We start from the raw sequence: 14653 nt of genomic DNA, 5'->3' as shown, positions 1-14653 counted from the left end.
CCTTCTTGGTGATGGAGCTGATGTTCAGCTCCCACTTGAGGTCCTGAGATATGATGGAGCCCAGGAAGAGGAAGGACTCCACCACGTCGACGGGGGAGTCACACAGGGTGATAGGGGGAGTCACACAGGGAGATAGAGGGAGTCACACAGGGTGATAGGGGGAGTCACACAGGGTGATAGGGGGAGTCACACAGGGTGATAGAGGGAGTCACACAGGGTGATAGGGGGAGTCACACAGGGAGATAGAGGGAGTCACACAGGGTGATAGGGGGAGTCACACAGGGTGATAGGGGGAGTCACACAGGGTGATAGAGGGAGTCACACAGGGTGATAGGGGGAGTCACACAGGGTGATAGGGGGAGTCACACAGGGTGATAGGGGGAGTCACACAGGGCGATAGAGGGAGTCACACAGGGAGATAGAGGGAGTCACACAGGGAGATAGAGGGAGTCACACAGGGAGATAGGGGGAGTCACACAGGGAGATAGAGGGAGTCACACAGGGTGATAGGGGGAGTCACACAGGGAGATAGAGGGAGTCACACAGGGTGATAGGGGGAGTCACACAGGGTGATAGGGGGAGTCACACAGGGCGATAGAGGGAGTCACACAGGGTGATAGGGGGAGTCACACAGGGTGATAGGGGGAGTCACACAGGGTGATAGGGGGAGTCACACAGGGCGATAGAGGGAGTCACACAGGGAGATAGAGGGAGTCACACAGGGAGATAGAGGGAGTCACACAGGGAGATAGGGGGAGTCACACAGGGAGATAGAGGGAGTCACACAGGGTGATAGGGGGAGTCACACAGGGAGATAGAGGGAGTCACACAGGGTGATAGGGGGAGTCACACAGGGTGATAGGGGGAGTCACACAGGGCGATAGAGGGAGTCACACAGGGTGATAGGGGCTGGTGGGGCTGCGTTCTTCCTGAAATCCACAACCATCTCCACTGTCTTTCGAGCGTTGAGCTCCAGGTTGTTCAGACCGCACCAGGTCACCAGATGGTCAGTCTCCCACCTGTAGGCGGACTCATCCCCACCAGAGATGAGTCCAATGAGGGTGGTGTCATCCGCGAACTTCAGGAGCTTGACAGACTGGTGACTGGAGGTGCAGCTGTTGGTGTACAGGGAGAAGAGCAGAGGGGAAAGAACGCAGCCTTGGGGGAACCGGTGCTGGTGTAGGTTCCTGGGGAGTCCAGATGCTGGAGGATGAAGTGATGGGCCAAGTTGACTGCGTCGTCTACAGACCTGTTGGCTCTGTAGACGAACTGCAGGGGGTCCAGGAGTGATCAGGGGTCAGTGAGGGTTTCTAGGTGGGACAGGATTGGCTGTAGTGAACCCTCTCTGCTCTGTGATTGGCTGCAGGTTCCTGAAGACCATCTCAGTCATCTTGTTCCTGAACAAACAGGACGTTCTCGCTGACAAGATTCTGGCTGGAAAATCCAAACTGGAGGATTATTTCCCCGAATACATCAACTACCAAGTACCTGCTGAAGGTACAAATACACAAATAACAGATACACATATATTTATAGATATAGATATGTGTGTAATATACAAACATCCTTGTGTGTGTCTGTGCATGTGTCTCCAGCTGTTCCAGATGCTGATGAAGACCCCAAAGTGACCAGAGCCAAGTTCTTCATCAGAGACGAATTTCTGGTAAAACCAATTAACAATAGATGATGAAGATGTTTTATATAAAGATATTTGACTTGATGATGAAGATCCAAGTTCCTCCACCCAGTACAGACCCGTCTCTCTCTCTCTGACCCGTCTCTCTCTGATCCGTCTCTCTCTCTCTCTGATCCGTCTCTCTCTCTCTGACCCGTCTCTCTCTCTCTGACCCGTCTCTCTCTCTCTGACCCGTCTCTCTCTCTCTGACCTGTCTCTCTCTGACCCGTCTCTCTCTCTCTGACCCGTCTCTCTCTGACCCGTCTCTCTCTCTCTGACCCGTCTCTCTCTGACCCGTCTCTCTCTCTCTGACCCGTCTCTCTCTTTCTCTCTGACCCGTCTCTCTCTCTCTCTCTCTGACCCATCTCTCTCTCTCCTTGACCCGTCTCTCTCTCTCTCTGACCCGTCTCTCTCTCTCTCTCTGACCCGTCTCTCTCTCTCTGACCCGTCTCTCTCTCTCTCTGACCCGTCTCTCTCTCTCTCTCTCTGACCCGTCTCTCTCGCTCTGACCCGTCTCTCTCTCTCGCTCTGACCCGTCTCTCTCTCTCGCTCTGACCCGTCTCTCTCTCTCTCTGACCCGTCTCTCTCTCTCTCTGACCCGTCTCTCTCGCTCTGACCTGTCTGTCTCTCAGAGGATCAGCACAGCGAGTGGTGATGGGAAACATTACTGTTATCCTCACTTCACCTGCGCCATCGACACTGAAAACATCCGCCGCGTCTTCAACGACTGTCGTGACATCATCCAGCGGATGCACCTGCGCCAGTACGAGCTGCTCTGATTGGCCGCTGGGCCCTCACCTGCCCCCCCCCCCCCCCTCATGGACTGAGACGTTAGTCTGATAGCAGATCAATTCTCATAGATGCTGATATATTTACACTTTATACCGTGTCTCACTCTGCGTTGTTCTGGGCTTTTATTGATTGTTGATTGTTGATGGCACAGAATGGGAGAATGTGTCTTGATTTCCTTTATCTCTTTGTGGTGCAGGGGATTGTGGGTATTATAGTTGCCACGGCAATAGTTTGACTGTCATTGGGGGGGGGCGGGGTTTACAAAATAAATTTAAATATATTTTTTCTGAACTTGTGACAATACATTATTATTATTATTATTATTGTTATTAGCTTTTCCCTGATTGGCTGCCGTCTCTGACGTCACTGTGGTTAAACAGACTGTAGATTTATGTTTTGAGTTTGTTAGTAAGTTTGATTGAAAATAATTTAACATTTATGTTTAGTTCAAACTGAAAAATAGTGATAAAGAATTTTTGTCAAACATTTAGTTTCTTGTTTGTTTTTTCAGTCTTGTGTCGCTCAAATGTTTCAAAGAACCAAATAACCATGTATTACATATACAGTACATATACATATATATATATATATAAATATATGATTTTAATATTTACATGATACATTTATAACTAAAGTTCCAGTCGGGGATCGAACCGTTGGCCTTCCGGTTCCCAGACGACCCTCTTAACCCAGTGAGCCACGGTCGCCCCCGTGTTCTTCAAACCTCTTTATTTGTTCTCCTCACAGATCTTCAATGTAAAATAACTGTAAATATTCATGAAGCTCATTATATACATGTATGCGCAGACACTAATAAATAAACATCCGGGTCCTTAAACAGAATGGAGTCCTGTTCGGTCTTCTTTAAAACTACAACATGGCGCCTTCTCTCCGCGAGCCCAGGTCACAGGCTCGCAGTGCGCATGTGTGAGAGGTAGTGATCCGTCTCGCCCACAGAGGGTGTTTTAAGCGCGCGCTGCCTGCGTGCCCCTGCAGTGTTCGCGTGCTGGCGCAAAGCTCGTCCTCATCAACATCAACAACAACAACAACAACAACCACCGGACAAAGTGGATCCCGGTGCGCGAGACCCACCCAGAGGAACCGGGCCGCTGTCACGGTAAGACGCTCCCCCGCTCCTCGCGCTCTCCTCCTCGCGCCGCTCCGGTCTGCGCGCTCTCGATCCGTTCATGGCCGCTCGAGCTCCCGGTCTCGTTCGTGTTGCCGAGGCCGCGTGCCTGCGTGTCGGTCCCGGGGAGCTCGCGAGCAGGAGGGCCCGCGAGCCAGCACGCGCCCTCGGTCTGGTCTGTGGTGATGTCGGTCAACAGGTTTAACGGAGACAGTCCGCGTGTAGGAGAAGACCGATAAACAACGCCATTTTGTTTGTGAGAGAAGAGCAGGCCGGACTGTCCGCCATTTAAAACACACGAGCGATACACACAGACAGGCAGGCAGAGAGGGAGGGAGAGACAGGCAGAGAAAGAGAGAGACGTCTAGCATGCTAACGTTAGCCTCACCGGAGACTTTACAGTGGTTCGAACCGGATGTGACGTTCTGCTCCGCTAGAATACCGGTAAACGTTAAGCTCGCGGCTGCTAGCCCGTTAGCTTAGCCCACGTGAGTCCGGTGTAAATGAACCGTGTTCGAGTAGAAACGGGACGCGGTACCAGTAGACCTGTTCCGGTGAATAGCGTTTGTGAGCGCGATGCTAACAGTTAGCATGTCTGCAGTCTGAAGGCTTGGTTCAGTCGAACGCATCGTGCGCGTGTCCGCGGTAAGAGAGATACATGAACTAGTTTACATGAACTATTTCTGTCAAATAAGCTCCTCCTCTTCTTCATCTTCATCACTCTGTGACACATGAAACATACAATAATAAGTATGTGTAATAATAAATATGTATAATATTAGTACTTAAGTACATGTAGCGCGTACCTTTAGTGACCATCTTCTAACCCCTCATGTCTTACCCGATGATGTACCTGACGATGTACCTGTGTGTTACCTGACGATGTACCTGTGTGTTCAGATGGCGGAGACGGTGAAGTACGTGGATGATGAACACAGAAGCATCTTCCTGAAGCTTCTGAATGAGCAGCGATTGGAAGGAGAACATTGTGACATCGCTGTCGTGGTGGAAGACGTGAAGTTCAGAGCTCACCGCTGTGTGCTCGCTGCCTGCTCCAACTACTTCAAGAAGCTCTTCAAGAAGCACGAGGTACTGTCTAGATACTTCTAAATACACGAGGTACTGTCTAGATACTTCTAAATACACGAGGTACTGTCTAGATACTTCTAAATACACGAGGTACTGTCTAGATACTTCTAAATACACGAGGTACTGTCTAGATACTTCTAAATACACGAGGTACTGTCTAGATACTTCTAAATACACGAGGTACTGTCTAGATACTTCTAAATACACGAGGTACTGTCTAGATACTTCTAAATACACGAGGTACTGTCTAGATACTTCTAAATACACGAGGTACTGTCTAGATACTTCTAAATACACGAGGTACTGTCTAGATACTTCTAAATACACGAGGTACTGTCTAGATACTTCTAAATACACGAGGTACTGTCTAGATACTTCTAAATACACGAGGTACTGTCTAGATACTTCTAAATACACGAGGTACTGTCTAGATACTGCTAAATACACGAGGTACTGTCTAGATACTTCTAAATACACGAGGTACTGTCTAGATACTTCTAAATACACGAGGTACTGTCTAGATACTTCTAAATACACGAGGTACTGTCTAGATACTGCTAAATACACGAGGTACTGTCTAGATACTTCTAAATACACGAGGTACTGTCTAGATACTTCTAAATACACGAGGTACTGTCTAGATACTTCTAAATACACGAGGTACTGTCTAGATACTGCTAAATACACGAGGTACTGTCTAGATACTTCTAAATACACGAGGTACTGTCTAGATACTTCTAAATACACGAGGTACTGTCTAGATACTTCTAAATACACGAGGTACTGTCTAGATACTGCTAAATACACGAGGTACTGTCTAGATACTTCTAAATACACGAGGTACTGTCTAGATACTTCTAAATACACGAGGTACTGTCTAGATACTTCTAAATACACGAGGTACTGTCTAGATACTTCTAAATACACGAGGTACTGTCTAGATACTTCTAAATACACGAGGTACTGTCTAGATACTGCTAAATACACGAGGTACTGTCTAGATACTTCTAAATACACGAGGTACTGTCTAGATACTTCTAAATACACGAGGTACTGTCTAGATACTTCTAAATACACGAGGTACTGTCTAGATACACGAGTTACTGTCTAGATACTTCTAAATACACGAGGTACTGTCTAGATACCTCTAAATACACGAGGTACTGTCTAGATACTTCTAAATACACGAGGTACTGTCTAGATACTGCTAAATACACGAGGTACTGTCTAGATACGTCTAAATACACGAGGTACTGTCTAGATACTTCTAAATACACGAGGTACTGTCTAGATACTTCTAAATACACGAGGTACTGTCTAGATACTTCTAAATACACGAGGTACTGTCTAGATACTTCTAAATACACGAGGTACTGTCTAGATACTTCTAAATACACGAGGTACTGTCTAGATACTGCTAAATACACGAGGTACTGTCTAAATACTTCTAAATACACGAGGTACTGTCTAAATCAGTGATTCTCAACTGGTGGGTCGCGGACCTGTTTTCAGTGGGTCGCGGGCCTTTGCTGACAAAAAAAAAAAAGTTGTGTATTTATTTTGAAGAGCATTTTTTATGCAGCGGAATTATTCCAGCATTTACGGCACTTGTTCAGCGGTGCAGGAAAAACACCGACCAATGCGGTGTGAATCACATCACGTGATGCAGCTCAGCCAATCAAATATGAGTATTCTGAAGAGTTTCCTGACTTGAGTGAGATGTTCACTCACCGTGACACACGGGGAGAGACGAGGAGACAGAGACAGCGCAGGACTGTTGAAGTGTGAAAGTCAAATCATAGGACGATCTCCAAAAGAGAGAAATGTCCAGAGAGACCAGAGTCATCAGACTCTGACTGGACAGACTCATGGAGGTGAATTCTTCAAACACTACTTTCTCTTTTTGGAAGATGAGAAAATATAATATCGTGTCTTTTTCACTTCACCCTGAATGAACTGAATTTAAAGCTGCAGTACAATTCAGTGAAAATAATTTTTCTAAATTGAATTTTATTACGTAATTTGTTTTTTAATCCAGCTGTTATTTTACTTGAAATGAGAAGAACATTTATTCATGTATTTATATGTCTTTATAATCCATCCAGTTAAATTTGAAAAATGAGAATAATATTTGTTAAAATATAATTGATGTGTACTTTCTTTATTTGATTTGACAGTTTACTACACAGATACGTTACTACTACTAGACTTCTTGAATATAGATATACCCAAATTATATATATATATATATATATATATATATATATATATATATATATATATATATATATATATATATATATATATATATATATATATAGGGTTTGTTGTGATTTAAGTAACTCTTTGTTTTCTGGTTTTGTTTCTTGTTATTTTCTCTTTTACTACTGTAAAATGAGAACACGTGCACAAAAAATGAAAATACTTGCTCTCTTGATTTGCATGGTGCATTCTCATCAATAAAGTGTGTGTGTATATATATATATATATATATATGTGTATATATATATATATATATACACATGTATATATATATTTATTTATTTATTTATTAAAAAAAAAAAAGGTGCGACAGTCAAATATCTGTATGATCCGGTCAAAGAATCAAACTGCTAAAAAGACCAGTTTACACTAAAAACTCTGTGTCAAAGATGACTGCTTAATAAGTAAGTGCATGATAAAATATGCATTACTGCGATAAAACAATACGGTGTAAGATCCCAGTTAACTGATGAACACCTCAGATCTGTTCTGAGAATCTCCACAACCAACTGACGTAACGTTGACGCTCTGGTTTAAAGGGTGACCAGCAGCACTGTTCCCACTGGAACTAAATGCAAGTTCCTGTTTAGCTCACGGCTTTTACTGGTAATTCATATGAGTTCACACACTCATTCATCTGCTGCTGGCCGGCCCGGCTGTCACATTTTAAAACTCAATGTGGCCCCGAGCCTAAAGGTTTGCCCCCCCCTGACCGACCTACTACTAGAACACGAGGTAGTGTTCAACAAGGCGTTTTAATCACCCAGAAGAAGAAAGAAGCAGTCACCTGTCTGACTCTCCTCAGGTGGACAACTCCTCTGTGATCGAGATCGACTTCATCCGCTCCGATATCTTCGAGGAGGTGTTGAACTACATGTACACGGCCAAGATCTCCGTGAAGAAGAGAGACGTAAATCTCATGATGTCATCGGGGCAGATCCTCGGCATCCGCTTCCTCGACAAGCTCTGCTCTCAGGTAACACACACACACACACACACACACACAGGTAACACGCACACACACACACACACACAGGTAACACACACACACACACACACAGGTAACACGCACACACAGGTAACACACCCACACACAGGTAACACGCACACACAGGTAACACACCCACACACAGGTAACACGCACACACACACACAGGTAACACGCACACACACACACACAGGTAACACGCACACACACACACAGGTAACACGCACACACACACACACACACAGGTAACACACACACACAGGTAACACACAGGTAACACGCACACACACACACACAGGTAACACGCACACACACACACACACACACACAGGTAACACGCACACACACACACACACACAGGTAACACGCACACACACACACACACAGGTAACACGCACACACACACACACACACACACACACACACACACACACACAGGTAACACGCACACACACACACACACACACACAGGTAACACGCACACACACACAGGTAACACACAGGTAACACGCACACACACACAGGTAACACACAGGTAACACGCACACACACACACACAGGTAACACACACACACACACACACACAGGTAACACACACACACACACAGGTAACACACACACACACACAGGTAACACACACACACACACAGGTAACACACAGGTAACACACACACACACACACACAGGTAACACGCACACACACACACACACACACAGGTAACACACAGGTAACACACACACACACACACACAGGTAACACGCACACACACACACACACACACACAGGTAACACACACACACACACACAGGTAACACACACACACACACACACAGGTAACACGCACACACACACACACACACACAGGTAACACGCACACACACACACAGGTAACACACAGGTAACACGCACACACACACACACACAGGTAACACGCACACACACACAGGTAACACACAGGTAACACGCACACACACACACACAGGTAACACGCACACACACACACAGGTAACACACACACACAGGTAACACGCACACACACACAGGTCTCACACACACACACACACACACACACACAGAGGTAACACACACACACACACATGTCACACACACACACACAGGTCTCACACACACACACACACACAGGTAACACACACACACACACACAGGTAACACACACACACACACACACAGGTCTCACACACACACACACAGGTCTCTCACACACACACACACAGGTCTCTCACACACACACACACACAGGTAACACACACACACACACACAGGTAACACACACACACACACAAAGGTAACACACACACACACACACAGGTAACACACACACACACAGGTCTCACACACACACACACACACACATGTCACACACACACACACACAGGTCTCTCACACACACACACACAGGTCTCTCACACACACACACACAGGTAACACACACACACACACAAAGGTAACACACACACAGGTCTCACACACACACACACACACACACACACAGGTCTCACACACACAGGTAACACACACACACACACACACACAGGTCACACACACACACACACACAGGTCTCTCACACACACACAGGTCTCACAGGTCACACACACACACACACAGGTCACACACACACAGGTCACACACACACAGGTCACACACACACACACAGGTCACACACACACACACAGGTCACACACACACACACACAGGTCACATACACACAGATGTATCTGTGTGTATGTGACCTGTGTGTAGCAGTAACTACACACAGATGTATCTGTGTGTAGTTAACGTGTGAGCTTTACCTGCGTGCTAACCAGACAGGTAAAGCTCCTCCTCCTTTGTGATGATACGTTCATGTGTCCTTAGAAACGAGACGTGTCCTCAGAGGACAAAGACAAGTTTCCTTATGACATCGTGAAGATGGCGCTGCCCCCCGAGGCCCAGCTGGCTGCTGATGCAGAGGTACTAATTATTCATGATTAATGATCAATGAATCAAACCAGCTTCAACGTGTTACATTATAATATTGTGTGTGTGTGCGCGTGTGCGCAGGTGCTCGGGGAACACGATGACACGCCCACCACAGATGACATCGTTGAGGCGTCGGCCAATCGGGAGCTGGATAAGTCTCCCAGTGCGGCGCTGCGTGTGCAGGAAGCCATCTTGAAAGAACTGACCAATGAGGACGTACACAAGGTACACACAGGTGTTCCACACACAGCCCACACTCCCTGAACACAGGTAACCACATCATGTGACCTCTCCAGGTCACCTGCTACGACCAGGACGTGGACATGGAGGCGGAGCCTAAAGAGCTGGGGGCGGAGCATCACGCCACCCAGACGCTGACCTTTGCAGAGAGCATCGGGGAGGTGAAGGATGAGCAGACTCCAGGATGGTCCACGACCACCACGGACATGAAGTTTGAGTACCTGCTGTACGGGACCAGAGACCAGCTCGCATGTCAGGTGTGTGGGAAGACCTTCCTGGACGAGAGCCGGCTCAGGTATGTACACCTAGCAGGACCAGTACATCTAGCAGGACCAGTACACCTAACAGGACCAGTACACCTAACAGGACCAGTACATCTAGCAGGACCAGTACATCTAGCAGGACCAGTACATCTAGCAGGACCAGTACACCTAACAGGACCAGTACACCTAGCAGGACCAGTACATCTAGCAGGACCAGTACATCTAGCAGGACCAGTACACCTAACAGGACCAGTACATCTAACAGGACCAGTACATCTAACAGGACCAGTACACCTAACAGGACCAGTACATCTAACAGGACCAGTACACCTAGCAGGACCAGTACACCTAGCAGGACCAGTACACCTAGCAGGACCAGTACATCTAGCAGGACCAGTACATCTAGCAGGACCAGTACACCTAACAGGACCAGTACACCTAACAGGACCAGTACACCTAGCAGGACCAGTACACCTAGCAGGACCAGTACACCTAGCAGGACCAGTACACCTAGCAGGACCAGTACATCTAGCAGGACCAGTACATCTAACAGGACCAGTACATCTAACAGGACCAGTACATCTAACAGGACCAGTACATCTAACAGGACCAGTACATCTAGCAGGACCAGTACACCTAACAGGACCAGTACACCTAACAGGACCAGTACATCTAACAGGACCAGTACATCTAACAGGACCAGTACATCTAACAGGACCAGTACACCTAACAGGACCAGTACATCTAGCAGGACCAGTACACCTAACAGGACCAGTACATCTAGCAGGACCAGTACACCTAACAGGACCAGTACACCTAGCAGGACCAGTACATCTAGCAGGACCAGTACATCTAGCAGGACCAGTACATCTAGCAGGACCAGTACACCTAACAGGACCAGTACATCTAGCAGGACCAGTACATCTAGCAGGACCAGTACATCTAGCAGGACCAGTACATCTAGCAGGACCAGTACACCTAACAGGACCAGTACATCTAGCAGGACCAGTACATCTAGCAGGACCAGTACACCTAACAGGACCAGTACATCTAACAGGACCAGTACATCTAACAGGACCAGTACATCTAACAGGACCAGTACACCTAACAGGACCAGTACATCTAACAGGACCAGTACACCTAGCAGGACCAGTACACCTAGCAGGACCAGTACACCTAGCAGGACCAGTACATCTAGCAGGACCAGTACATCTAGCAGGACCAGTACACCTAGCAGGACCAGTACACCTAGCAGGACCAGTACACCTAGCAGGACCAGTACATCTAGCAGGACCAGTACACCTAACAGGACCAGTACATCTAACAGGACCAGTACATCTAACAGGACCAGTACATCTAACAGGACCAGTACATCTAGCAGGACCAGTACACCTAACAGGACCAGTACACCTAACAGGACCAGTACATCTAACAGGACCAGTACATCTAACAGGACCAGTACATCTAACAGGACCAGTACATCTAACAGGACCAGTACACCTAACAGGACCAGTACATCTAACAGGACCAGTACACCTAACAGGACCAGTACACCTAACAGGACCAGTACATCTAGCAGGACCAGTACACCTAACAGGACCAGTACACCTAGCAGGACCAGTACATCTAGCAGGACCAGTACACCTAACAGGACCAGTACACCTAACAGGACCAGTACACCTAGCAGGACCAGTACACCTAGCAGGACCAGTACATCTAGCAGGACCAGTACATCTAACAGGACCAGTACATCTAACAGGACCAGTACACCTAGCAGGACCAGTACATCTAGCAGGACCAGTACATCTAACAGGACCAGTACATCTAGCAGGACCAGTACATCTAACAGGACCAGTACACCTAACAGGACCAGTACACCTAGCAGGACCAGTACATCTAGCAGGACCAGTACACCTAACAGGACCAGTACACCTAACAGGACCAGTACATCTAGCAGGACCAGTACATCTAGCAGGACCAGTACATCTAGCAGGACCAGTACACCTAACAGGACCAGTACACCTAGCAGGACCAGTACACCTAGCAGGACCAGTACACCTAGCAGGACCAGTACACCTAACAGGACCAGTACATCTAGCAGGACCAGTACATCTAGCAGGACCAGTACATCTAGCAGGACCAGTACACCTAACAGGACCAGTACACCTAACAGGACCAGTACACCTAACAGGACCAGTACATCTAGCAGGACCAGTACATCTAGCAGGACCAGTACACCTAACAGGACCAGTACACCTAGCAGGACCAGTACACCTAGCAGGACCAGTACACCTAGCAGGACCAGTACATCTAGCAGGACCAGTACACCTAACAGGACCAGTACACCTAACAGGACCAGTACATCTAACAGGACCAGTACACCTAACAGGACCAGTACATCTAGCAGGACCAGTACACCTAGCAGGACCAGTACACCTAGCAGGACCAGTACACCTAGCAGGACCAGTACACCTAACAGGACCAGTACATCTAACAGGACCAGTACACCTAACAGGACCAGTACACCTAACAGGACCAGTACATCTAGCAGGACCAGTACACCTAGCAGGACCAGTACACCTAGCAGGACCAGTACATCTAGCAGGACCAGTACACCTAGCAGGACCAGTACATCTAGCAGGACCAGTACATCTAGCAGGACCAGTACACCTAACAGGACCAGTACATCTAACAGGACCAGTACACCTAACAGGACCAGTACACCTAACAGGACCAGTACATCTAGCAGGACCAGTACATCTAACAGGACCAGTACATCTAACAGGACCAGTACACCTAGCAGGACCAGTACATCTAGCAGGACCAGTACATCTAACAGGACCAGTACATCTAGCAGGACCAGTACATCTAACAGGACCAGTACATCTAACAGGACCAGTACACCTAACAGGACCAGTACACCTAGCAGGACCAGTACACCTAACAGGACCAGTACATCTAACAGGACCAGTACACCTAACAGGACCAGTACATCTAGCAGGACCAGTACACCTAGCAGGACCACCACCCTTGATCTCTCTGTCTTCAGGAAACATGAGAAGCTTCATTCAGCCGAGCGTCCGTTCGCTTGTGAGATCTGCACCAAAGCTTTCACCACTCACGCTCACCTGAAAGGTAACCACACCCCTGAGCTGTGATGTCATCACATACAGTGTGAGAGGAAACACCCGATGGACATTTTACAGGTGATGTTTGTTTCACTAAGCGTTTGGCTCCGCCCTCACCTGTGTGTTTCAGAGCACCTGAAGATCCACACGGGCTTTAAACCGTACAGGTGTGAGGTTTGTGGGAAATCGTTCATTCGAGCTCCAGACCTGAAGAAACATGAACGAGTTCACAGCAACGAGAGACCGTTCGCCTGCCAGATGTGTGAGAAGGTGAGCTCAGCTGTCTGTCTCTCCCCTGTGTGATTGAACACCTGTCTGTCTCTCTGTTGAACACCTGTCTGTCTGCAGGCGTTTAAACACAAGTCTCACCTGAAGGATCATGAGAGGAGACATCGAGGAGAGAAACCCTTCGTCTGTCCATCCTGTACCAAGGCCTTCGCCAAGGTACTACTATAATACCTATAATACTATTACTACTAATAATGATGATACTATGACTAATACTATTAGTACTACTACTTCTGTTACAACTCGTGCTTGTGGTGAGTTCAGTGTCACTGTACTTTCAGGCTTCAGATCTGAAGCGTCATGAGAACAACATGCACAGTGAGAGGAAGCAGCTGAATCCACTGCAGAGCGACACGGAGACGCTGCAGGCTGCTGCCATGGCTGCTGAGGAGCAACATCTGGACAGCATCAGCTGCTCCTAACATCTGGACAGCATCAGCTGCTCCCAACATCTGGACAGCATCAGCTGCTCCCAACATCTGGACAGCATCAGCTGCTCCCAACATCTGGACAGATGTCAGTGTATAAATGATATTTTCACTGTACGTTTATTGATATTTTTATTATTGATAAGCTGTTTTTTCCTGCTCTGATCAGAGACCATGAACTGACTTTCACCCGAGCTGATGACCTCAGCGATCATGTGATAAACATGTTAATACCATGTTGTTAACATGTTAACACCTCTGGCTTCATGTATGATTTGTCATGCTGTCTCTTTGTAAATGTACAGATTGATTTTGAAGCTCGTGGTTTGTGTTGTATATAAAGTTGTTCTGTTCAGTTTCATGAGCAGAGCTGCTGTGTTTTAAACCAAACG

The 14653-nt window shown here is 47.3% G+C and overlaps 2 protein-coding genes across 2 annotated transcripts in view; both read left to right on the top strand.

Moving 5' to 3' along the window:
• LOC306793998 (guanine nucleotide-binding protein G(olf) subunit alpha-like) overlaps nt 1-2454 on the top strand; it is a gene marked incomplete at its 3' end in the record, with an annotated part of 8695 nt that extends 6241 nt beyond the window's left edge. Inside the window, exons 10-12 of the mRNA XM_079291844.1 lie at nt 1367-1497; nt 1596-1663; nt 2308-2454. Coding sequence (XP_079147970.1) covers nt 1367-1497; nt 1596-1663; nt 2308-2454 — 346 coding nt within the window. The remainder of the gene's footprint in view (nt 1-1366; nt 1498-1595; nt 1664-2307) is intronic.
• Nucleotides 2455-3435: 981 nt separating this feature from the next.
• zbtb14 (zinc finger and BTB domain containing 14) lies at nt 3436-14631 on the top strand. Its single transcript, XM_079291652.1, has 10 exons — nt 3436-3584; nt 4494-4682; nt 7750-7920; nt 9810-9905; nt 9996-10139; nt 10211-10449; nt 13467-13552; nt 13676-13815; nt 13894-13989; nt 14115-14631. Exons 2-10 carry the CDS (start codon nt 4494-4496, stop codon nt 14253-14255), a joined length of 1302 nt encoding a protein of 433 aa, XP_079147778.1. The 5' UTR covers nt 3436-3584; the 3' UTR covers nt 14256-14631.
• Nucleotides 14632-14653: the final 22 nt, after the last annotated feature.

Source organism: Melanostigma gelatinosum (genome assembly GCF_949748355.1).
Source record: "Melanostigma gelatinosum genome assembly, chromosome: 20".
NCBI lineage: Eukaryota > Metazoa > Chordata > Actinopteri > Perciformes > Zoarcidae > Melanostigma > Melanostigma gelatinosum.
The sequence above is the reverse complement of the archived record's forward strand: the minus strand, read 5'-3'. Positions and strand labels throughout refer to the sequence as shown.

Excerpts from the sequence above, each read along its gene's own strand:
- zbtb14 (XM_079291652.1), top strand. The coding sequence starts at position 4,494 with ATGGCGGAGACGGTGAAGTACGTGGATGATGAACACAGAAGCATCTTC. Across the intron at positions 7,921-9,809 it reads TCGACAAGCTCTGCTCTCAG|AAACGAGACGTGTCCTCAGA; the intron begins GTAACACACACA and ends ATGTGTCCTTAG. Across the intron at positions 10,450-13,466 it reads CTGGACGAGAGCCGGCTCAG|GAAACATGAGAAGCTTCATT; the intron begins GTATGTACACCT and ends CTCTGTCTTCAG.